This window comes from Hibiscus syriacus, unplaced genomic scaffold (assembly GCF_006381635.1).
Source record: "Hibiscus syriacus cultivar Baekdansim isolate YM2019G1 unplaced genomic scaffold, ASM638163v2 tig00110963_pilon, whole genome shotgun sequence".
Taxonomy (NCBI): Eukaryota; Viridiplantae; Streptophyta; class Magnoliopsida; order Malvales; family Malvaceae; genus Hibiscus; species Hibiscus syriacus.
The window spans coordinates 607944-633004 of record NW_024062936.1 but is presented as its reverse complement, the minus strand read 5'-3'; the positions used below and the strand labels follow the sequence as shown (position 1 = coordinate 633004).

The window sequence follows — 25061 nt, the reverse complement described above, 5'->3', positions numbered from 1 at the left end:
CTCTATGTATATATCTAAATGCATAGACATAATTAAGTTGTTCGACTCAATGCAAGTCTTAGAAATTGTTGTATTAATTTACATAAGGTTAAGACAAACAGTTAATGAGTTTCAAAATTAAAACTAATCATGTAAATATGGGCAAATCTTATGAAATGAAACTAGTGTTGTATTAATGCAATGTTTGGAAACACCCACTGCATTAACTAAAAAAGTTGTTGTATGATTCAATATCATAAAACGACGCTTCAACATAACAAAAGGTCTTTAGTTCAGTAGTTAAAAACGATATGTGTGTGTATTTAAAGTATTCCATAATTATTTAACATCAGGTTTTCTCTGCAACAATTTCTTGTGATCAAAGATGATGACATGATATTATCTTATGGTGACATGTCATAATCACCGATTTTTTTAAATGTTGTACAACCAAAATGTAACGTTAGTGATGATTTTAAAAAAAATAATTGAATAACCAATACAAAATCTAAATGATAGTTAGTGACTACCTTAAATTACTTTTATGATATAAATGACAAAATTGATTCGTTTAAAGATAGAAGGAGTAATTTGAAGTGATACTTGTCCGATACATTCAGCTATGGTAACCAATTATTGTGTTGTCTTGAAGTAGAAGTAGAAGAAGACGGGGGTGAAGACAAATGGGCAAAGCCGTCTTCACGAACATTATCTGAAAAAGAAAAATAAAGGTTTACTTTCCACTTTATAAATAATTAGTTAATGCATGAGAGTGAAATGAATGATGTGTAGGTAAATAAATGCATGGGGTCCATAGAGGTAGCTGTTGCGTATGAAAGGCATGATAGTTTGTGTTTGTTTTAGAGGACGTAAATGGTCATCAAAACTTTTGGAAATGGCGTCCAAAGGAAGTCATCCTTTTGAGGCTTTAGGAATCAGCTCACATGCTACGACGGCTCTAAATCAGGTGAAGATTGCAATCACATATAAATGTCTTCCACTTGACACCTTGCGGCGGCTTAAACATGCATTGCTCGGGGTTGGAATGTTCATATTCCTTCGGCTTTTGATGAGTTCAGATTAAATTGTTTGATTTATTTAAGATATTCTAGTTTAATAATAAAAATAGAATCGAATTAACATTTTAATAACTTAAATATGATATTGAGTTGAGTTTAATGAAAGCGTCGTTGAGTGAGAGTATTGAGAACCCGATTGGAGGCAGTAGGCACGCACCACATCGAAGTGTCACTTGGGTCGTTCAACAAGGCTTTCGTATTAGGCCGATAGCTTTGAGAAGATACATGTTGGGCCTTACAAGGATGTTTTGGTCCATAGTACGGAGAGTTGATGACTCAACTGTGCGAGTTTCAGATGGCGTACTCATTTTTTATTAAATCAACAAGTTGGCTGTTGGTTTTTGGCAAATATCTCATATTGATTTTGTATAAGGAGGAGGGGAAATTCTTTTGTTATAAATAGAGCCCTCCTCCTCCTTAGTTTATCATCCCACAAATATAAGCATTCTTCACTATTAAAGGCTATTTGTACTCTTTCTCTCTTTGTAATATTTCCTCTATTAGTGAAATATTATTTTAGTAATGTTCGAGGAGGTAAGTAAAATTTTGGCCTAACCTCGTTAAATTTTGGTGTTCTCTTTTAATGTCTATTTAATAGCTATTGTCGGGTATAGTTGTTGTTGATTATTATCCTATTAAAATTACTTGTCTTGGTAGTTCTGTCTAAGGAAAGTGGGTTTTAAGAGGGACCATTGTGACCCCTCCTCTTTCCTGGGAATCTACATTGGTGTGATTTTTAGTACAATCGTTTTTACACTAGTCTCCTAGATAATAGTTTTCAAGGTGAATTTGTTATTATTAGTGGAAATTAACCCGAATTTCACAACAATTGGTATCAAAGCTCTTGGTTTATTTTAGTATGCTCTATGGTTGCGGCTTAGGCTAATCTTTCACATCAGAAAAAATTTCCTTGGGATAATTGGCATTCCGCATTGACAACTATTAAATAGAATTTGTAGCAGAAATGACAGACGTAACAAAAACATCCACATCGTCGTCAACAACTGTGACAAATGTTAGATTTGCAGTGGAGATTTTTTATGGCACCGGTCATTTCGGCATGTGGCAAAGTGAGGTTTTAGATGCCCTATTTCAGCAGGGTTTAGACACTGCTATTGAAGGAGAGAAACCAGATGATGTTGAGGAGAAAGAATGGAAGAGGATCAATAGATTGACATGTGGTACTATTCGATCGTGTCTTTCTAGAGAGCAAAAGTATGCATTTTCTAAGAAAACTTCTGTAAGTAAATTGTGGAAGGCACTGGAGGAGAAATTTTTGAAGAAAAGCGGTCAGAACAAGCTTTACATGAAAAAAAAGATTGTTCCGCTTCAACTATGTACCAGGTACCACTATGAATGATCACATTACTAGCTTTAATCAGCTGGTGACTTATCTGATGAATATGGACGTTACTTTTGAAGATGAAGATCTGGCTCTGATGTTGATGGGATCACTTCATGATGAGTTTGAGTATCTTGAAACTACTCTACTTCATGGGAAAGTTGATGTGTCTCTCAGTGAAGTAATTGCTGCCTTGTATAGTTATGAATTGAGAAAGAAAGACAAACAAGAAAACACAAGTGTTGAAGCAGAAGCTCTTGTTGTTAGAGGTCGTTCGAAGAGTCAGAATAAAGGAAGGAGAGGGAGATCGAAGTCAAAGTCCAGATTGAGCAAAGATGAATATGCCTTTTGTTGAGAAAAAGGGCACTGGAAGAAAGAATGTCCCAGACTAAAGAACAAAGGCAAACCTGGAAGGGGAAAGGCTGTCTCAGAATCAAATGTGGTCGAGTATGATGATGCAGATTCAGATTTCGCATTCGCTGCTACGCCATCAACCAGCTGTTCCAGTTCATGGCTGTTAGATTCAGCTTGTAGCCACCATATGACCCCCAATAGAGAATGATTCTTTGATTTTAAAGAAATAAAAGGTGGAATTGTCTACACATCAAATAATTCCCCTCTTGACACACTTGGGATTGGTTTAATTCGCTTGAGGAATCAAGATGGATCAATCAGAACCTTAACAGGTGTCCATTATGTACCAGATTTAATGAGAAATCTCATCTCTGTGGGAACCTTAGAGTCAAAAGGTTTAGAAGTGAGGGCAAAATATGGGATTATGAGGATTATCTCTGGTGCACTGGTGATAATGAAGGAAATCCGGAAAAGAAACAATGTGTATTACTTTCTGGGTAGTAAAATTGTTGGGACAGCAGCAGTGGCAGCTTCTACTGATGAACTGGAGTCAGAAGCAACCAGGCTATGACATATGCGCTTGGGGCATGTTGGTGAAAAATCCTTGAAATTGTTGATAGATCAAGGATTATTGAAGGGTGCTCGGGCTTGCAAATTAGCTTTTTTATGAGCATTGCATCAAAAGGAAGAAGACGAGGGTGAAATTTGGAACAACAATCCATGATACTAAAGGTATTTTGGATTATGTTCATTCAGATGTATGGGAGCCTTCAAAGACAACTTCATTGAGAGGAACACACTATTATGTCACCTTTGTTGATGATTTTTCCCGGAGAGTTTGGGTGTATACAATGAAGACAAAGGATGAGGTGCTAGGATTTTTCCATAAATGGAAAAAGATGGTGGAGACTCAAACAGGTAGGAAAATCAAACGTCTCCGTACAGACAATGGTGGAGAGTACAAAAATGATCCATTTCTGAAAGTCTGTGAAGAAGAAGGTATTATCATGCACTTCACTGTCAGAAGTACACCACAACAGAATGGGGTGGCAGAGCGTATGAACCGGACATTAGTGGAGAAGGTTTGGTGTATGTTGTCTAATGCTGGGTTAGGCAAAGAATTTTGGGCTGAGGCTTTGGTCTATGCTTGTCATCTTGTCAACCGCTTACCATCGACTGCTATTGGTGGTAAAACATCATTAGAGAAATGGTTTGGAGAACCTGCTACAAATTATGATTCCTTACATGTGTTTGGTTCTACTGCATACTACCATGTTAAGGAGTTAAAGCTGGATCCAAGAGCAAAGAAGGTGATCTTTATGGGGATCACCTCTGGTGTGAAAGGCTATCGTCTTTGGTGTCCAGAAACAAAGAAAATAATCTTTAGCAGGGATGTTACCTTTGATGAATCTACCATGTTGAGAAAGGTGACTTCAGAAAAATTGGAGCAGACAGATGGAACTCACAAACAGGTGGAGTTTGAAGGAAGCAGAATTGACCCAACCAGTAAAAAAACTGATGTTGACTCTCCTATGGTAGAAGAAGAGTCAGATGAAGAAGAGGTTCAGACCTAAGAACCTCCACAGCAACATGAATCAATTGCACTCAGAAAGGGAAAGAGGACCATTAGACAACCTGCTCGTTATGCTGATATGGTCTCTTTTGCATCACCAATTGCAATTGATGACGTTCCTGCCACTTTTAATGAAGCAGTCCAAAGTTCAGAACATAAAAAGTGGAGGATCGCCATGAATGAAGATATGCAATCCCTTCAAAAGAATCAGACGTGGAAACTAGCTTGTCTTCCGAAGGGAAAGAAGGCAATTGAGTGCAAGTGGGTATATGCAAAGAAAGATGGATTTCCTGACAAGAATAACATCCGCTACAAAGCAAGATTGGTGGCTAAAGGCTACGCTCAAACGGAGGGAGTTGATTATAATGAAGTATTTTCTCCAGTTGTAAAACATTCCTCCATCAGAATTTTGTTGGCTTTGGTAGCACAGTTGGATTCGGAACTAGTTCAGATGGATGTAAAAACTGCATTTTTACATTAAGACTTGGATGAGGAAATCTACATGACTCAGCCAGATGGATTCAAAGTTGCTGAAAAAAAAAGAAATGGTGTGCAAATTAGAAAAATCGCTATACGGATTGAAGCAATCTCCAAGGCAGTGGTACAAGCGATTTGACAAGTTTATGATAGGGCAGAAGTACACAAAAAGCAAATATGTTCATTGTGTGTATTTACGCAAGCTACAAGACAGATCCTATATATATCTTCTTCTTTATGTTGATGATATGTTGATAGCTTCCAGGAGTCAGACAGAAATTACGAAACTAAAGACTCAATTGAACAGGGAGTTTGAGATGAAAGATCTTGGTGAAGCAAAGAAGATTCTAGGCATGGAGATAGCAAGGGATAAAAAATTGGGGAGGCTTTGTTTGTCTCAGAAAGAATATCTGAGGAAGGTACTAAAATGTTTTGGCATGAATGAGAAGTCAAAACCAGTTAGTACACCTATTGCTCCTCATTTCAAGCTCAGTGCATCCATGTCACCTAAGGATGATGCAGAACGGGAATACATGTCAAACGAGCATTGGGAAGCTGTGAAATGGATTCTGTGGTATATTCTGAACACCGTAGATGTTGGTTTGGTCTTTCAGCATGACAAACAAGATGGTCAGTGTGTAGTTGGGTATTGTGATTCAGACTATGCAGGTGATTTGGACAAGTGTCGATCAACTACTGGTTATGTGTTTACATTTGCAAAAGCACCAGTCAGTTGGAAGTCCACCTTACAGTCAACAGTGGCTTTGTCTACTACAAAGGCAGAGTATATGGCAGTTACAGAGGCTGTGAAGGAGGCAATTTGGCTTCAAGGGTTGTTTGGTGAATTGGGAATGGAACAAAAGCACATCAAAGTGCACTGTGACAGTCAGAGTGCTATTCATTTAGCAAAGAACTAAGTTTACCATGCAAGGACGAAGCACATCGATGTTCGATATCACTTTGTACGAGAGATTCTAGAAGAAGGTGGAGTCATAATCCAGAAGATTCGGACCACTGAGAATCCTGCTGATATGTTGACAAAAGTGGTAACTGCGACCAAGTTTAAACATTGTTTAGACTTGGTCAATATTGTTACAAATTGAAAAAAGAATTTGCAGACACTACTGAAGATTGGATTTTTTGAGAGACGTGTGTGAAATTTGCCAAGGTGAAGATTTGTTGGTTTTTGGCAAATATCCCACATTGGTTTTGTATAAGGAGGAGGGGAAATTCTTTTGTTATAAATAGAGCCCTCCTTCTCCTTAGTTTATCATCCTACAAATATAAGCCTTCTTCACTATTAAAGGCTATTTGTACTCTTTTTCTCTTTGTAATATTTCATCTATTAGTGAAATATTATTTTAGTAGTGTTCGAGGAGGTAGGTAAAATTTTGACCTAATCTCGTTAAATTTTGGTGTTCTCTTTTAATGTCTATTTAATAGCTATTGTCGGGTATAGTTATTGTTAATTATTGTCCTATTAAAATTACTTGTCTTGGTAGTTCTGTCTAAGGAAAGTGGGTTTTAAGAGGGACCATTGTGACCCCTCCTATTTCCTGGGAATCTACCTTGGTGTGATTTTCTCATTACCCCAAATCAAACAAGCTTCAACTAAGGGAGAAATATCACAGACAACATCATTATAAATCAGGGATTTTCTCACTTGATGTGCGCTACCAAGTCTAAGTAGGGATGGATGATAATCAAAGTTGATCTGAAAAAAGCTTTTGACCGAATCTGTTGGGATTTTATTCGCGACACTTTTATGGATGCTGACCTTCCCTATGGTATTATTGATGTTATTATGAGGTGCATTAGTAGTTCTTTTCAAGTCCAATGGAATGGTTGTTATTCCGAAACTTTCAAGCCGAAAAGAAGAATCCGTCAAGGGGACCCACTTTTGCCTTAATTCGTTCTTGCTGTGGAGAGACTTGGCCACAACATTACGGACACGGTTAACTATGGCTCTTGGTTTCCTTTCTGCTTCTCCAAGAATTGTACTCTGCTTTTTCATCTTTTTCTCTTCCTCGCACCATCTCCATATCTTTGTAAAATGCGAAATGCAAGGAATAAAATAGAAAAAGATAGTCTAAACAGAATAGAGATCGAAGATCGACGACTAAGGAGGATCAACCCACCTTCGATCGTCCGCAGCTTGGTTCACAATGCAGCTAGGAGCTTCTTCTACCTAGAAATGATCTTCAGTTCCCAGACCCTTGTCAACTGCCAGGAGATGAGCAGTCCGATTACCTTCAAGCGGAGTAAAGTGGAAAGAGCATGTCTGGAAAGAAGTAGCTCGGTTACGCTGATGACTGACCGGTCAGGTTCCGTTGAAGCTAGCTTTTTGACAACAGATCGCTCGTCTCCTTCTAGTGATACATCCTGGAGTCCTAGATCAAGTGCAAACTCCACAGCGTGAACTGCAGCAGTTGCCTCTGCCAGAAAAATTGAGGTAATCCTCATCGCCCTTCTTCGACACGCCCCTATTATGAAACCCTCGCTGTTGCGAACCATCATCCCTGACCATGATTGATTCTGTGCCTGCATGTAACTCGCATCAAAATTTACTTTGAAACCCGGCGAGATGGGAGGAATCCAATGAACAGCAGCAAGCACCGAAGTTCCTCGATGATTTGTGTTTGCTGCAATGAATCCAGGCATTGAGCACAATCTAAGGTAATAATCTCCTCAGCCCTCAGTTGTATGCCCTCATGCATAAGCTTGTTTCTTGCAAACCACAATGCCCAGAGAGTGACAATTATTTCTGTATGCCTATGTGAATTATACTGATTAACGAGCCAACAAAACCAATAGAAAAAGTTCTTACCCGGAGCAGTGGGCCAATTGTATCCCAGTGCAGGCCACACTAAACGAGCTAGTTCCACCATACTCGTACAAAGCACACACACCAAGGATTACCTGATATGCGTTTTGTGAAAAGGTTCTATCCAGTAGGAATAAATTACGAGTGAAGCGCCATACTTGCAATTTAATCTTCCGTTGACACGCACAGGCCCATAATTGATTGTAAATGGTTTTAATCGAACTATCCAACTATGACCTATCCATTAACAAACGGTAACCACTCCTACCGCTTAACACACCCAATTTTTCACCACTCCAAACCAAACAATCCTCTTGAGTTAACCTTGAAATCGAAATACTCAAAATCATCTCAGCTTCCTCCTCATTAAACAACCCTAATATCAGATCTTCCTTCCACTGTTCTCGTATCTGCATGAATTAAAATTGCCACATATTCAACAGAGTCATTGTGGCTAGAATCTATTCATCTCGGGAGCCAATAGTCGTTCTATATAGAGACAGAAGACCCTAAGCCCACTTTCCATCGCAAGCCTCTTAACAATAGTCCCTTGGCACTCCATGTGCTCCGCCAAATATAAGAGGGAGATGAACCAAGATTGGAGTTCATAAAGTTACCCAAAGGGAAATACTTCGCTTGCAGCAGGTGGCCCACAAGTGAAGACGGATTTGAAAACAACCTCTACCCTTGTTTGGTCAAAAGAGTAACATTGAATTTAGCCATATCCCTAAAATCGAGTCTACTATTCTCCTTCAGAAGGCATAGATTATCCCAGGAGCACCAGTGAATCTTGCATCTACCTTCGGATTTTTGCCACCAAAACCGAGCCATAATCCCCTCCATTTCCTTACAAAGCCCTATAGGGAGAAGAAAAAATTCATCGCATAAAGAGGAAGAGCTTATAACACGGATTTAATGAACACCACCTTGGGAGAGAACACGAACACACCAGCCTCTTATCCGGCTCTGAAACTTATCAAGCAGATGCGAAAACGCACCACGTTTATTCCGCCCGACTATTGCTGCAGGCCCGTGTATTTCTCCGGGCTAGTTTCATTCTTCACCCCTAAAATGCGTCTGACATCCCTCTTGTTCTCATCAACAACATTTGAACTAAAAAATGAGTTAGATTTATCAAAGTATATCACCTAACCGGAAGAGCTGCCATACCATGATAGGATGTTCTTTAGTTGAGAAGCTACTCGAGCTGATGCTTCGCCAAAAATGAGGTTATCGTCCGCGAAAAGCAAATGGGATATCACAGGCGCACGACTATTAAGTCGAACTCCTTTGAACTCTCCTAAAGAATCAGCACGACGAAACAGAGATGAAAGGCCTTCTCTACAAAAAAGGAAAAGATAAGGGATAAGGGATCAAATTGACGCAGTCCACGTAAATTCCCCCCCCCCCTATTTCATTTATGATGATCGGATAAGACATTGTACAAAGTCTAAGGACTCAAGTCAAACTTAAAAATAAAATTTACTAATTACAAAAAATTTTGAGTTATTCGAATTGTATTTTATAACTTGATTTGAATTTGAAACTTTTTTCGATTTGAGTTTTGCTCACCCTGATATAAAGTTATAAAATGATTAATATGCAAATATTAAAAATATATAATAATTTTAACTATTCAAATTTATTAATATTTTACTAAATTAAATTATTTGTATATTATTACTATTAAGTTTATAATTTTGAGTAAAACACAGAGAATAAAAATTGAGAATGATTTATATGAAAAGAATTCATTATTTTAGAGGTATTTGTGTCCAAAATGGTGGAAATTATCCATTACCTAAGAACTTGAAAGTAATGACATTCTCGTCATTTTAACTAAAAAATACTACTATTAATAATAAATTATTACCCGATAATGATCTTTTCACGGACCAAACATGAAAATACAATTTCAAAAAAGATTAATCTCTCTAATAATGATATTTTCAAGAACCAAAACCCCTCTAATAATATTCAATTTCCCCCTTCTTTTTCAGTTCAGGGGATTTCTTGAAAATTTTATATTCAATGGGGCATTTCCACCGAATATATTGTCATAACCATCTTTTAGAAAAACAATTAAAATATTATTTTAAAAATAATTATGAATTTAATTTGAAAAAATTGATGATTTTGGATTAATTTGAATTAAAAAGGAAAAGAGTCGTCATCGACTTTTGAGTTAGGTAGGTCAAATACCTAAAAATGTCTTTTAAAAAAATTTCAGAAAAATCATTTTTTAAGACAAAATTCGATATGCGTTTACCAGAAATTCGATTTGATAGGTTTGGGAGTCTGTTACGCGTGGAGAAGGATTATCACCCCCACATCGCCCAAAATTGGTGATGTGTCGCTTACACGTTGTAATAAATGGTGGAAATCATTAATCGAATATAAAGTTAAAATATGATCTATTTATTGAGTTTAATTAATTTGCTTCGAATCAAACATTAGGGAAAATTCTTTAACTTGAAAATAAATCTCGAGATTAGCAATCCTCCGTTGGGAAAACTATTTCGACTATTTTTTATCTGTAAAGAATATTCCCTCTTCTATAAAACGGGAATCAAATATAAATTAAAAATCGACATTTTTGCATAGAATAAATCGCTATTTAGTGACATGCATCACATTGTTCAACTTAAAATAACAAGAATTAATTAGCAAAATAAAATCAATTTTATTTCAAGTTCACATTTGTTTGAATATCGTATCGGATTACACCACTTCGATCAAGCGATGTTTTCCACGCCCATTCTACAAATCGTTGCTCTTGAAAATATTCGAATAAATAAAATATTGACAACTAGATATTTTACAAATTAAAATAAATCAAATTGAATAAAATGGAATATACATTAGTATATATATATATATATATATATATATATATATATATATATATATATATATATATATATGAACATAAAAGGTAAAAAACAAATTTAATAAATATGTATGTGAGTATATGAAATAGCATGTGTATGTAATGAAATAAAATAAAAATAAATTAAGACACGCACCAATACATTTGAAGCAGAATATGTACAAGAATATTATAACATGGGTTAATATGTAATCATGCAAACATGGCATACTATAATGCAAATAACATAAGATTAATAAGCTTTAAAAACAAGTGACTAAACTGCATAAATTAAGAACACAATATCAGAATCGTAAAATAAAAAAATAAAAAAAAAATGAATCAATGACTATAATGAAAAAGAATAAAAATCAGTGGTCGATTTCAAAATAAACAAAACAACATGCATAGTGACCAAATTGAAACAAAATAAAACAGAATGTCAATATCAGAAAAAACAAAGAACATGAGCCTCCTGATGACTATAATGTAAAAACATGATAAAGATCTAGGTATCTAAATCATGATTAACCCAATAAATCTAGTGGCCAAAATGAAAACATCATAAATTAGTAGTCAAATTAAAATAACAATAAAAGTAATATGACAACAACTAGGGATTAAACTGAAAGTTAATAAAAATGCTTAACCAAATCCAAAACCATAAAAAATACATCAATAACCAAATAGGGACTAGAATGAACTGGAAATATATTAAGTAGCATGAAATAAAAGGAATTAATTTTTTATTCACAGCTAAATTGTAAGGCTTACAAAACGAAGGGACTAAAAACCAAGTTATCCCCAAAAAACACATAACACGCGGGCTGAGATCAAAATGGTATCGCTCCAGGGTTGGGATATAATCCCTTTTAGGGGTTATTTTGAAACCCTAATTTATTTCCTCAAACCCCCTTTCAACCGTGCTCTCTTTCTTCTCTATTTCCCCTTTATTCTCCTTCAACAGACGAGGAAACCCAAAAGCCACCGCCCCTTAACCGTTCCGATGAGGGAAAGATAAGTCTCATCTCACTCTTTTTATTTTTTGATGGTTATACTCTATCGTTTTTTCTATTTTTCACTCCCTCTCTCGTTTTTTTCTATGAACCCGAATGTCCTCTATTTTTCTCTCTTTGTATTATTATGTTTGCTTCCCCCTGTATTTCTAGTGAGATGATGATGATATCTAGAATAGGGGTATGTGATTTTAGATTCGGGAATGGGTTTATGATTTGGTGACTGAAAAATCTTGATTTTTAGGGATTTAAATATGGGGTTTCTGACTTGGTTATTATTGGTGCACTGTAGATTGATTTTTTTCTCTGTATATGATATTTTATTGATTTGTCTTGCTGTAGATGATGATGGTGACGTGCAAACGGTGGTTGGTTTGTCGGGAATGGGCCGGAACAGTGGTGGCGGTGTGGCTTTTTATCTGTCGAGGCGGCTGTTGAACTGATTAGGGTAAAAACCCTAATATGTTTAAGGTTTACCAAATGGGCCGGTGTTGGGTTGGACTGGGTTGGGTCTGATACTGAAGGTCTAATATTTTGGGCTTCAATTGGGCCCTGCAAAAAAATGTAAATTGTAATTTAAATATAATAATAATAATAATAAATATAATATTTTTGTAGACCCGGACAAAAACGGGTGTCTACAGCTGCCCCTCTTTGCACATTCTTGTGTTAACAATAATAGGGCAAAGACGAAAAAGACAAGTTTTTGTCTGGCTCTTTTTTTGTTTTAAAATTTGATATGTTTGTTGGTGGGGACGACACGGCTCATCCGCGATGAAGAGGTTTGGTAGTCTAAGGGTGACTCGGCTCCTACGTGATGAGGAGATCTGGTCGGGGGATGACATTGGTCATACTTGATGAAGAGTTCTGGCCATCTTTAGGAAATGCGATAACACGATTCCTACGCGATGAGGACGACTGGTTATCTATGGGTGACACGGCTCCTACGTGATGAAGAGGTCTAGTCGGGGGTGGCACGGTTCCTAGCGATGATGACGGCAGGCCATCTTTAGGAGGGTGATAACACAGTTCCTACGTGATGAGGACGACATGTTATCTAGGGTTGACGCGGCTCCTACGTGATGAGAAGATCTGGTCGGGGGATGACACGATTCCTACGTGATGAGAACGGCAGACCATCTTTAGGAATAATGGTTTCAAGGGAAACCGACTCAAAGATTTGTTTCAAGAAAAATAAACTCAAATATGATGTGTTTCAAAAGCAACTATCTCGAAAGAGACGAAACTCGTTTCAAGGGACAAAGATGACTTTTAAAGGAAACTGTCTCAAGCGAGACAAAATTTATTTTTAAGGGCAACGTTCTCAAAGATCGGTGTTTCATGGGAAACTGTCTCAATTCAGACAAAATTCGTTTCGAGGGAAACAATCTCATATATGTTCGTTTTGTTTCCAGGGAAACAGACTCAAAGATGGTAATTTTTGTTTCCAAAGAAACAGTCCCAACGATTTTTCTCAAAAGAAACTGTCTCAAGAGATATAACATTTTGTTTCCAAAGAAATAAACTTAAAGATGGATTACGTCTTAAGTAAGACAAAATTTGTTTCAAAGAAAACAATCTCAAAGGTTAGTTTTTCATTAGAAATTGTCTCAAGAGAGACAAAATTTGTTTTTAAAGAAATATACTCAAAGATGATTTTGTTAAAAGAAAAAACTCAAAGATTTTTTTCAAGAGGAACAGACTCAAAGATTTGTTTCAAGAGAAACTGTCTCAAGAGACAAAATTCGTTTCAAGGGAAATGACTCAAAGATGATTTATTGTTTCATGAGAAAATGTCTCAAGAAAAATAAGATTTGTTTCAAGAGAAACGATCTCAAAGATAGTAAATTTTATTTCCAGCGAAACAATTTCAGAATTTGTGTTTAAAGGGAAAACTGTCTCAAGCTAGATGAATTAGCTTTGAAAATATCAAGTGTGATTAACTTTGTTTCAAGTAAAACAACTTTGAAATTTGTATTCCGAGATAAAATGTCTCAAGCGAGACAAAATTTGTTTTTAATAAAACTATCTCAAGCGAGATAAAATTTGTTTCAAGAAAAACACCCTCAAGACGATAAAAAGTCTGCTTGTTCATGCATGTTGAGGAAATGCCTTGATTGTTGACTTCATGAAGTCAAATCATTGTTTCTTCAAGTTAATGATATCTGGTCATTTCCGAGCTTTGATTTCCTCAGAGATTAAAATGATGCATTTTTGACTGACTATCTTGGATGTTAAGATGAAATTTATTTGATTTTTATTGAATTTGTCCTCAAGTGAGGAGAAAAATGTCTTTATTACATATGATGCTAAATGTTTGATGCAAATTTTATGTATCATGTATGTATGTGTATATATTTATGTTTTTCTCAATCTGTAAGGAGAATGGTTGCGAGAGCAGTCTTCACTCTATTATTGATTCAATTTTTCTGCATTTTTACTAGGGTGTACTCTTGCAAACCTCGACATGAGACAATTTGTTTCTTTGCCCCAGCAAATTTTGTCCCAAAAATTTGCTTCCCTTGTCCCAGATTCGATCTTGAGCTTCGGAGAGATATTCGTTGAATTTCAAGATATACTTCTAGAGAACTTATCTTGTTTGAAAATGTTTTTCGTCCTTTAGATTTTCAAAATTTTGAAAAATATCAAAAGAGTTTTGAGAAAAATATTGTCTCCTTCTATGTTTCACAATTGAAACAAATCATAAACAAGAGTTCATTGGTTATCAAAAGAATCAACTGCTTTTTAATCTTTGATAGCTACAAATCTTTGACAAATATCAAGATCGAATGGTTGTTTTTGAGGTTAGCTTCCTAAATTCTAGGGTTTGTTTCCTTCATTCGGTCATTGTGAAGATCATGGCACGTCTTTTTTTAGTTTGGCATTTTGATCGGAGGCAAACAAAATGTCGCAACTAGTATAGTCAATTGCTAGACTCTTTATGACACTTCTATTTCAGTTCTCTGAAATCTTCAATTTGTTCAAGCTTCGTAGACTCACCTAGTCAAGGTAGTGCAAAAATATCGGTCTAAAAATGAGATTTCTGAGTGCTCGTGTGAAATTAACTATAACAGGTGTCCTCAACTCCCTTAGTCCATATTCACCGAAACTCCTTTTATTTAATAGATTTGATTTAATTTGCCATTATATGGCTAGCTAGATTCAACTTTGTTGTACACATACTTTATAATTGCCTTTATCAGGCTAGTTAAAGGATTAATGTCGTCACAAAGTCTTCGACTTGACAACCACAGTGGAGCAAAACACTGAATTTCCAAGTACCCGATCAATGTCATGGTTTGAATATAATCTATTCATAAAGCCAGGGCTTTCGAGTTTCCTCTATAACCAATTGCTTTAGCATAATAGCTCAACTTTATTGTATATATATATATATATAATATTTTGGGTATACATATTCCATTTCTTAAGCTTGCTGAGGAAAACTTGTTATAGCCCAGATGTTTATTAAAGGTCAGAAAATCTTATCGTTAGAGTTCAATTTCCAAGCAACTGACCTAAACTAGATTTATTTGCTTGATCATTCCATCTGAGAAGATCATGATCATCATTGAACGCCATCAACAAAAGTAGGAACTAATTTGCTTTGCAATCTCATGTGCTAGTTGCCCCATTTTGTCTGCTCCTAACACATACCCAAATGCTAAGATGATTGATTGTACATGTAAGGAAAAAGCTAGCTTAGTTTTTTCAAGAGAATATATGGATTCTTGTGCATATTTAGATTAGGATCAAGGGTTCTTGTTTTGCAGGGGTTCAATCTTGTCATTTGTCAAAGATTTACACCCTCAATTATTAAAAAAGCTTTTCATTAAAATGATATTAAAAGAAATCAAGATTAAAATTTGCTCATTGTTCATTTCCTAAGAATGAAGTATTTTTATTGAAAATGTTTAAACGTCAAGTGACTTACAAACATTTAATCATTGATAGAAAAACAAGTTCAAACAAGATGACATGCATGATAATACAACAAAACTTCTAATGGATGCCCCAGCCGACTCCTGATCAGAATACCCCATTATACATTGAACGTCAATGCCCCGGAATCGATCAGATCTTGGACCTTACGCTTCAATGCCCCACAATTCTAAGTGGTGTGCCCTGAGCTCCCAATGTGATAGCTACATATAGCATTTATATCATGGCCCTCAGGATATGGGGCCTCTACTGGTCTAGACTGAACTGGGGTCACAAGTTTCTTCTCAACTAGTGTTAGGAGCAATTCCTTGTATGTCATTGGGATTGGATTTATGTGACGGAATGCCTTATGAGGTTTGGTCCCCAGACTAGCTAGATAAGATCCCTCAATGTTAATCTCATCTCTTTCCTCATCGGTATGGCTAGTGCCACATATGCCATTCTTGACTACTCTTTCAATCATTTCTCCATACATGCAGATATCAAAGAAAACTCTTGGTGGCAGCTCCTATCATGTAGTCAATATATGGAGGCTTCAATGTATCAATGAATAGAGTGATTAACTCTCTTTCAGTCATCGATTGATGCACTTAAGATGCAACATCCCTCCATCGTTGTGCGTATTTTCGGAAGCTTTCATTAATCCTCATCTCCATATTCTGAAGAGTTATTCGATCTGGGACCATATCAGTCATGTATTTGTATTGGTCTAGAAATGCACGAGCCAAATCTTTCCAAGAGCATATCTGAGCGCGACTCAGTTGATTATACCACCTAGAAGCAGGTCCGATCAAACTATCTTGGAAGCAATGAATCAACATCTGATCGTTGTTGGTGTATCCAGTCATCCTTCGAATAAACATTGTGAGATGGGCATTAGGGCAACTGGTTTCATTGTACTTCTCAAAATCAGGCATCTTAAATTTATGCGGGAGTACCAAGTCAGGAACTAAGACTAGTTCTGTTGCATCCATTTCATTGTGAGAGCTATGTCTGCATCCATTTCATTGTGAGAGCTATGTCTTCTCGTTCCCTTGAATGTCTCTCTATACCACTTTTTCAAGTTCTCAGTGATCTCATTGTTGGCTCTTTTCATTTGTTGACTTGGAAGCTTGTGAGATGAAATGAGTAGTTGTGGATTAGCGTGTGACATCACACATTCAGAGGCTTCTTTGGTCGAGGAAATCTTCTCTTTGTCTCTTTCTTGGTTGAGCCCAGTCAATTGTACTACCATTTGGTTAGCTAGGTCTTTTTGGTTTTGCAAGATACGATCCATGGTGGCTTTTTGCTCTTGCTCCATTTTGGCTTCCCACTCTACTTGCATCTTTTGCAAATTCTCTTCAAATTCTTTCTTCAGTTACTCAAATTTTGCATCCATTCTCAGTACTGTGTGAATGCAGTTGCACAGTTAGAAGCATTTCCTCAAAGTCCCCACAAGATATGATTAATGCATGTAAAAATACTTAAATGGATACCATACAGATGCAATGATGCAAAATGCAAATGCAAAAATGTTGATCCCAATGATGAATATTTTAGCAATTTTCACCAGAGATAAAAGCTTTCACATTACAAGACAATCTACTTTACGTACATGTCTTCACTTAGATGTTGAGTCTGAAGTGGATCAATGCTTCGTCTCAGATTTTCATACTTGAAAATGATGCCCTTCAAACGTTATGTGACCTAACTCAGTTAATGCCCCTGAGGTGTTGAAGTCAGTGCGTCGCTGCTTGATGGCTGGCAATGAAATGCTCGTAGATAAGAATCTACTGTTGGATTACTCCTAGACTTAGTTGATCATTATCTTGAATGTTGCACGATATTCAGGCAAATCTTGTTCTTGTATTCTGAACTTCATTTAAACCTATGCGACTGCTTGATTAAAAACTTTTATCTCTTCTTGTGAAGATTTTCTCATGAATTTCCCTTTGCGGATTAACTCTTTCACATTATATCATTTCAATACAATGCAATGCAAAGAATGATGAAAATAACACAAGCAAATGAGAAAAAATGAGTCAGTACCTCATACACAAGAGAAAAACGAGTTAGTACAAATAAGATAATCGATAGAGTTAAAAGATGATATCTACAGATAAATATAACACCTACCCCGTCATGATATCTACCCGAACATGATTTAAATAAATAACATTCCTGCCCGGACATGTTATCTACACAAAATGATTTTTCTAGAAATTAATCCTAACCGCATGGTATCTAGTTCGCATGCAATTATTTAACAAAATTTAAAGCAAAAAGGAAAGGTTTAGAAACACTCCTCCTTTGTGTATACCTAGGGTGACCGTTCTATGGTTCACTATATGCATAGTTTCGGCTCTATGAGAAAAAGGATACCCGAATTGTCCTTGATGTCGGTGCCCCCCCTTGGGCTGCCAAACCCTCGATCCTCACCCATTACAGGTTTCGAACAGAACGAGTTCAATTCGAGGGGATTCACTATCTTATACCCATACGAGGAATAAATCCCTACGAAGGTATAAGGTATGTATCCCATGGGTTATTTGCTAAAACTCATAAGAAGAATAAATTCTTACGAGAGTAAAGCAATCACCTTGACTAATTTGGATCGAAGCTCGTGTCTAGAGTTTATGTTATGCAAATGCATGTGATATGTGTGAGGAGGAGCGTACCTACCTTTGACTCGAAAAAGGAAAAGAGAACAAACTCGACAAAAACTTGACAATTAAAAATTGAAGCAATTAAAATTTTCAGTAAACGGATCATAAGTTAACTATGCACTCAAACTTATAATTTCCACTAAGACGACAATGTGTAAGCGACCTACAGCTTGACTCTCTAAAAAATCCCCTAGTGGAGTTGTTAAGCTATCATAACCATTTTTTAGAAAAACAATTAAAATATTATTTTAAAAACAATTATGACTTTAATTTGAAAAAATTGGTGATTTTGGATTAATTTGAATTAAAAAGGAAAGGAGTCGCCATCGACCTTTGAGTTAGGTAGGTCGAATACCTAAAAACGTCCTTTAAAACAATTTTAAGAAAAATCATTTTTTAAGAAAAAATTTGATATGCGTTTACCAGAAATTCGATTTGATAGGTTCGGGAGTCGGTTACGCGTGGGGAAAGATTATCACCCACACAACGCCCAAAATTGGTACTGTGTCGCTTACACGTTGTCATAAATGGTGAAAATCATTAATTGAATATAAAGTTAAAATCTAATCTATCTATTGAGTTTAATTAATTTGCTTCGAATCAAACATTAGGGGAAATTCTTTAACTTGAAAATAAATCTCGAGATTAGCAATCCTCCGTCGAGAAAGCTATTTCGACTATTTCTTATCTGTAAAGAATATTCCCTCTTCAATAAAACGGAAATCAAATATAAATTAAAAATCAACATTTTTGCATAGAATAAATCGCTATTTGGTAACATACATCACATTGCTCAACTTAAAATAACAATAATTAATTATCAAAATAAAATCAATTTTATTTTAAGTTCACATTTGTTCGAATATCGTATCGGATTACACCACTTCGATCAAGCGATGTTTTCCACGTCCATTCTACAAATCATTGTTCTTGAAAATATTCGAATAAATAAAATATTGACAACTAGATATTTTACAAATTAAAATAAATCAAATTGAATAAAATGGAATATACATTAGTAATATATATATATATATATATGAACATAAAGGGTAAAAAACAAATTTAATAAATATGTATGTGGGTATATGATATAGCATGTGTATGTAATGAAATAAAATAAAAATAAATTAAGACACGCACCAATACATTTGAAGCATAATATGTACATGAATATTATAACACGGGTTAATATGTAATCATGCAAACATAGCATACTATAATGCAAATAACATAAGATTAATAAGCTTTAAAAACAAGTGACTAAACTGCATAAATTAAGAACACAATATCATTATCGTAAAATAAAAAAATAAAAAAAATGAATCAGTGACTATAATGAAAAAGAATAAAAATCAGTGGTCGATTTCAAAATAAACAAAACAGCATGCAGAGTGACCAAATTGAAACAAAACAAAACAGAATGTGAATATCAGAATAAACAAAGAACATGAGCCTCCTGATGACTATAATGTAAAAACATGATAAAGATCTAGGTATCTAAATCATGATTAACCCAATAAATCTAGTGGCCAAAATGAAAATATCATAAATTAGTAGTCAAATTAAAATAACAATAAAAGTAATGTGACAACAACTAGGGATTAAACTGAAAGTTAATAAAAATACTTAACCAAATCCAAAACCATAAAAAATACATCAATAACCAAATAGGGACTAGAATGAACTGGAAATATATTAAGTAGCACGATTAAAAGGAATTAATTTTTATTCACAGCTGAAATGTAAGGCTTACAAAATGAAGGGACTAAAAACCAAGTTATCCCCAAAAAAACATAACACGCAGGCTGAGATCAAAACGGTGTCGCTTCAGGGTTGGGATATAATCCCTTTTAGGGGTTATTTTGAAACCCTAATTTATTTCCTCAAACCCCATTTCAACTGTGCTCTCTTTCTTCTCTATTTCCCCCTCTCTTCTCCTTCAACAGATGAGGAAACCCAAAAGCCACCGCCCCTTAACCGCTCCGATGAGGGAAAGGTAAGTCTCCTCTCACTCTTTTTATTTTTTGATGGTTATACTCTCTCGTTTTTTTCTATGAACCCGAATGTCCTCTATTTTTCTCTATTTGTATTTTTATGTTTGCTTCCCCCTGTATTTCTGGTGAGATGATGATGATATCTAGAATAGGGGTATGGGGTTTCAGATTCGGGAATGGGTTTATGATTTGGTGACTGAAAAATCCTAATTTTTAGGGATTTAGATATAGGGTTTCTGACTTGGTTACTGTTGGTGCACTGTAGATTGATTTTTTTCTCTGTATATGATATTTTATTGATTTGTCTTGTTGTAGATGATGATGGTGGCGTGCAAACGGTGGTTGGTTCGTAGGGAATGGGCCGGAACAGTGGTGGCGGTGTGGCTTTTCATCTGCCGGGGCGGCTGCTGAACTGATTAGGGTAAAAACCCTAATATGTTTAGGGTTTACCAAATGGGCTGGTGTTGGGTTGGACCGGGTCGAGTCTGATGCTGAAGATCCAATATTTTGGGCTTCAATTGGGCCCTACAAAAATGTAATTTAAATATAATAATAATAATAATAAATATAATGTGTTTGTAGACTCGAACAAAAACGGATGTCTACATATATAATATTATATCTCATTATTCAAAATATTATATTACCCGTTTCAATTAATTTATTATAAGGTAATATCTTCATAATTTTTCTCCAATTTTTAAAATCCGGGCCCTCTTCCTTTAAAATAATTTATTTCGTATATTTGGAACAACAAAGGCAGAGGTCGTGCGCCTGAGAAAAGTTTCAAAGGCTTTGTTGCAGACAAAGAGAAGGTCAAGCCTGTTACAAAGATCAAAGGTCAAGCCGGGTTCATTTAAAATGCTGCAATGCGACTGACCACATCCAGTTTTCACTTAAATTATTTTAAGCGGTTATGTACAGCAATCTCAGAAGGTTCAATTATATTTTTCAGAGGTTTTGTATCAAATGATTGTTTGTCTTTTTTGCTAGAGCATTATATGTTCATCATGCCATGCAATAGCAGTGTAAAAAAGCTAGCATTTTATGTTGTGTTCACTTATCACTTGGCTTTTTAGTTTTGGCACACTTCAATCATCATGGAGACGATAACTGATAAAATAAATGTTTATAGTATCTGATATTGAAGTTGGATCATAATCCCATTGTAACTGGATATATGGTACATTTGTCTTAACAGCCAATACTGGGAACAAAATGCTATATAAAATAGTTCAGACTTTATGGATCATCTCTTCTTTCCAAGTCATACAAGTCTCTTGGCTTTGAAGAGCTCAGATTTACAATCACAACAAACATTTGAAAGTACAAGGATGGTTAGAAGTCCAAATACACCTGGAGTTGATATGCAGATGAAATTTTGTTTCCAATTAATTCTTGGCTAGCAACATTTTTTTCTCCTTTTTGCGGCACATACTTCAGATATGCACTTCATTAATTTTCCAGGACATTCTTGTTTAATTTAGCTATTTCTATTTGCGATACAGAATGGAGGGTGTTAAAGTTAGTCTGCTCTTTGTTTTAGTTGCTTTTTTCTTCACATATTTGTCAGAGATTACTTTTAAGGAATAATTTCATAATAATTTAGAAGGAAAAAAACTGGGTCATAGAACCACCTTGAAGGTGGGGTAGACTTAACCGATGTATCAACAGGAAAGCTCGTAGGCTTTGGGGTAGCCTTATGAAACGAGCGATGTGGGACTACATGAATAATATAAAACTTTCACCAGAACGCCATCGTTTAACCTCCTTAGACTTTGGAATTCCATCCAGAGTGAAGAGTCTTTCAAAAGGGGGGAATCCTAAGAAAGATGTGGTATCTTCAACTTTACGCCTGAAAAAATCGACGGCACAACCCTCGTCTTTGGTTTTGCCAACTGCATCATCCTTTGAGGATGATTTTGATGCATCAGAAGATACATGTGGTGAAGCCAGATCAATACAGTTTCTGTATATCCGACAAGTTACGGAAGCCTAATGATCAGGCAAAATGGAAGGAACCATCGAAATCTGATTTTAAGCAACCAATATTAGATGCTGATTTTGAATACCCTCCTGCAGGTATTTTTTGCAATAAGAATGATATTGTTAAGAGGCACATAAAACAAATGGTTCAAGGTGATATTTCTCTTGAAAAATTAATCAAGTTTTAAGAGCATGTAACTTGTTGGCTACAGTTTCAAATAGCAAAGCAGAGCATGTAACTTGTTGGCCACAGTTTCAAATAGCAAAGCATTTATCAATTAGAACAGACGCTTCTTCTTTTTCTTCACATAAATTCATAAAAGCTAATAAATTAGGAGAGAATTTCCGTAAAAACAATGATCATCTAAAGCTTAAAATTGATATTTCTCTTGAAAAATAAAGCAAGTTTTAAGAGCATGCAACTTGTTGGCTACAGTTTCAAATAGCAAAGCATTTATCAATTAGAACAGACGCTACTGGTGGATGGTGTTGAGTTGATTTTTTGTTCTAAGAAACTTGTATATCCATCATAGTTTGCATTTGTGAAACACAAGTATTGTCCAAGCAACTGACTCAGGATCGTGATTAAACTTTTGTCTCTGAAACAACAACAATAAAAGCAACACATGGAGAAAAGCTGAAGAAGAAAGAAGATCACTTGATTAGTTCATCGATCCAAAGATTATTTGTCATTTTTTCTATCATAGTTTTCAGGTTGTTAAAAAGAGTTCAGTAGTTTTTGATGTAGGAAGATGATGCTAGTGTTATGGGGAAATTCTTTCGTGGTTCTAAGTATTTAAAGACACTGAAGGAGGAAGAAGAAGAAGAGGAGCACGTGATTTTTTAAAAATTAATTTAATTGCCACGAATACTTTCATTAAGGTTAACGAGAGTTAATGGACGAAGGATTAAAATCTAACGGATCGATAATATTAGAGATCATGTACCCTTAATTCTTAAGTTAGTGACCAAAGTCGGTCATACCAAAAATAAATTGAACTATTCTCCTTTACCCTTAAAATTATTATAAATAAATATTAAAGGCATTTAAGTATTTTAAAGGCTTCATTATACAAAAGGTACCCAACATATGCCCCTTTTTTAATTTAGTTCTAACATTTATTTCGTTTCAATTTGATACCTAATGTTTCATTCCAACACTTAAAATGGGTCCAGCCGTGACGGACCATTAAGTTTGGCCGTTAACCCATTAAAAATGTCACGTGACATATTTTTTAATACTAAAAAATGATTTATGAAAATAAGAAACCTATTAACTTTACATTAATTCCCATCTGCAACCAATATTTTGACTGCTATACCAGTGCTATCAATAAGTTCGTATTTGGAAAAAGAAATATGAAATAGTTTTATACATAAAGGAAAAGAAAATGGAAACCATGAACGTAGTAAACAATAAAAGGTAATGACGAGAAGCATGGAAACCTGATGCTTGACAGGACTGGAGTAAACCCTGACAGAATTTAGTTCAGTCAATTTAGTAACCAATGGAAACTTGTTGTAGTCCAGAAACTGCAAAATGACCTCCATCTCAAAGGTACCTTCTGTAAAACCAGACAGCTATGTTATTAATCTGTCAACGATTCTGGTTCACTGATATTCAGGGGAAAAAGAGAGAGACAAGAACAGAGGAAGTCATTAGTCCATAAGTTTATTTGAGATCTTACTCCAGACAATCACTGATTACAAATTTCAACATTAAAATAATTTGCATGTTCACATATGAACCACTCAGAGGAAGGAAACCTAAAAGTAGAAAATAAATAACTCATGAACCATTCACAATAAGCAGTTTTCCAAATTACAAACTCACCATAAGCAGTGTATCTTTCCGGTTCATTTTTAACAATCCCAAGGAAATTAGTAGTTTTAATATCAGGGTAGAGAACTTCTGCAACCTCATTGTTTGTTACAGCAAATTGGATTTCATTTTCAGTCGTTGCTGCCTTTATAAATGCTTCATAATTAGATCCCTGCAAAAACACCATGATGATTACATTCCACAAGCGCATTAACAAATTTGAGACACTAGAAGACAATGTTATATATTAGCCATGCACCTTAGAACGTGGCAGAGTAGAAGAAGATATATGAAAACAAAGGCTAAAGAATCCGATTTGACATCGAAGTGATTAAGCGAAAAGAGATTGTTTTTAAATGTAGTTATCATCTGAAAACAGAATTCTCCAAAGCGAATTATCCACTGTAAATTAATTTAAAATTCAACAAAGAAGAGAAACTTACGATGAAAATCCACCCGCATAAGCTTGAGGAGTGCCATTAACAAACAAAATCAGAGTAGGGAACCCTTTAATATCAAGCAAAGAAGCTACCTTGGGGTACCTTTCAGCATCAAGTTTGGCCATCACAAAGGAACTTCCTAATGCTTTCAAAGAAGTAGCAGCTTCAGCGAAGTGAGGCATAAGCTCAGCACTCCTAACACACCAAGGAGCATACCCCAAAAGCATAACAAACTCGTTCTCGTCAAAAACCCTCTTGGAATTATCACTGTTGAGTTCAAGGACTATCCTTTTTGCTTTACTCAGCACCTCTGCTTCCGAAAATCTACTGATAGAGTCTTGGTCTTGTTGTAGCTGATCTTCTTGTTCATCCAGGGCTAAAAGCTGTTCAAAGTCATCAGAATCATCTTCAGAGCTGGTGCGATCAAAGGCATTGGTGTTTATGGGAAAAGAGAGTAGTAGGACAAAGGTGAGAGTGAGAAGGAATTTTGAAGTGGGTTTTTTGGACAAAAACATGGTGATTAGATTGCAAAGGAGGGTTCTTGAGAATTCCGCAATGGAGGTAAAGAAATCTGAAAGTTTCGGATCAGATCTGTGGTGGAAGAGATGTTTTTGTTTTTCTGGGTTTTTTTTAGGTTTTTCCTCTTCCCTAATGAGAAACAAGCTTTAATTTGAGGACAGATTTGCTAGTGTAAACAGTTTTGTTAGTAAAAAATG

General features: G+C 35.6%; 2 protein-coding genes across 3 annotated transcripts; both read right to left on the bottom strand.

Annotated features, from left to right (window-relative positions):
* Positions 1-6555: 6555 nt before the first annotated feature.
* On the bottom strand, positions 6556-8992 carry LOC120148593. 2 transcript variants are annotated; one of them, XM_039161670.1, is made up of 2 exons: positions 7632-8992; positions 6556-7531 (listed from the first exon to the last, which is right to left on the bottom strand). In XM_039161670.1, the coding sequence occupies exon 2, from the start codon at positions 7463-7465 to the stop codon at positions 6989-6991; it is 477 nt and encodes a 158-aa protein (XP_039017601.1). In that variant the 5' UTR covers positions 7466-7531; positions 7632-8992; the 3' UTR covers positions 6556-6988. The 2 variants fall into 2 exon arrangements, with proteins under 2 accessions (XP_039017601.1, XP_039017599.1); XM_039161668.1 differs by having other exon boundaries at positions 6556-7446.
* A 14992-nt stretch (positions 8993-23984) lies between these two features.
* LOC120148591 (protein disulfide isomerase-like 1-6) lies at positions 23985-24986 on the bottom strand. Its single transcript, XM_039161666.1, has 2 exons — positions 24349-24986; positions 23985-24077 (listed from the first exon to the last, which is right to left on the bottom strand). Exons 1-2 carry the CDS (start codon positions 24858-24860, stop codon positions 24053-24055), a joined length of 537 nt encoding a protein of 178 aa, XP_039017597.1. The 5' UTR covers positions 24861-24986; the 3' UTR covers positions 23985-24052.
* Between the last annotated feature and the right edge of the window lie 75 nt (positions 24987-25061).

Bases quoted from the DNA above. Each gene is read 5' to 3' on its own strand.
- LOC120148593 (XM_039161668.1), bottom strand. From the start codon at position 7,692: ATGGTGGAACTAGCTCGTTTAGTGTGGCCTGCACTGGGATACAATTGG. The intron at 7,447-7,631 runs GTAAGAACTTTT...GATTCATTGCAG, and splicing joins CAATTGGCCCACTGCTCCGG to CAAACACAAATCATCGAGGA.
- LOC120148591 (XM_039161666.1), bottom strand. From the start codon at position 24,860: ATGTTTTTGTCCAAAAAACCCACTTCAAAATTCCTTCTCACTCTCACC. The intron at 24,078-24,348 runs GTAAGTTTCTCT...GTGTTTTTGCAG, and splicing joins TATGCGGGTGGATTTTCATC to GGATCTAATTATGAAGCATT.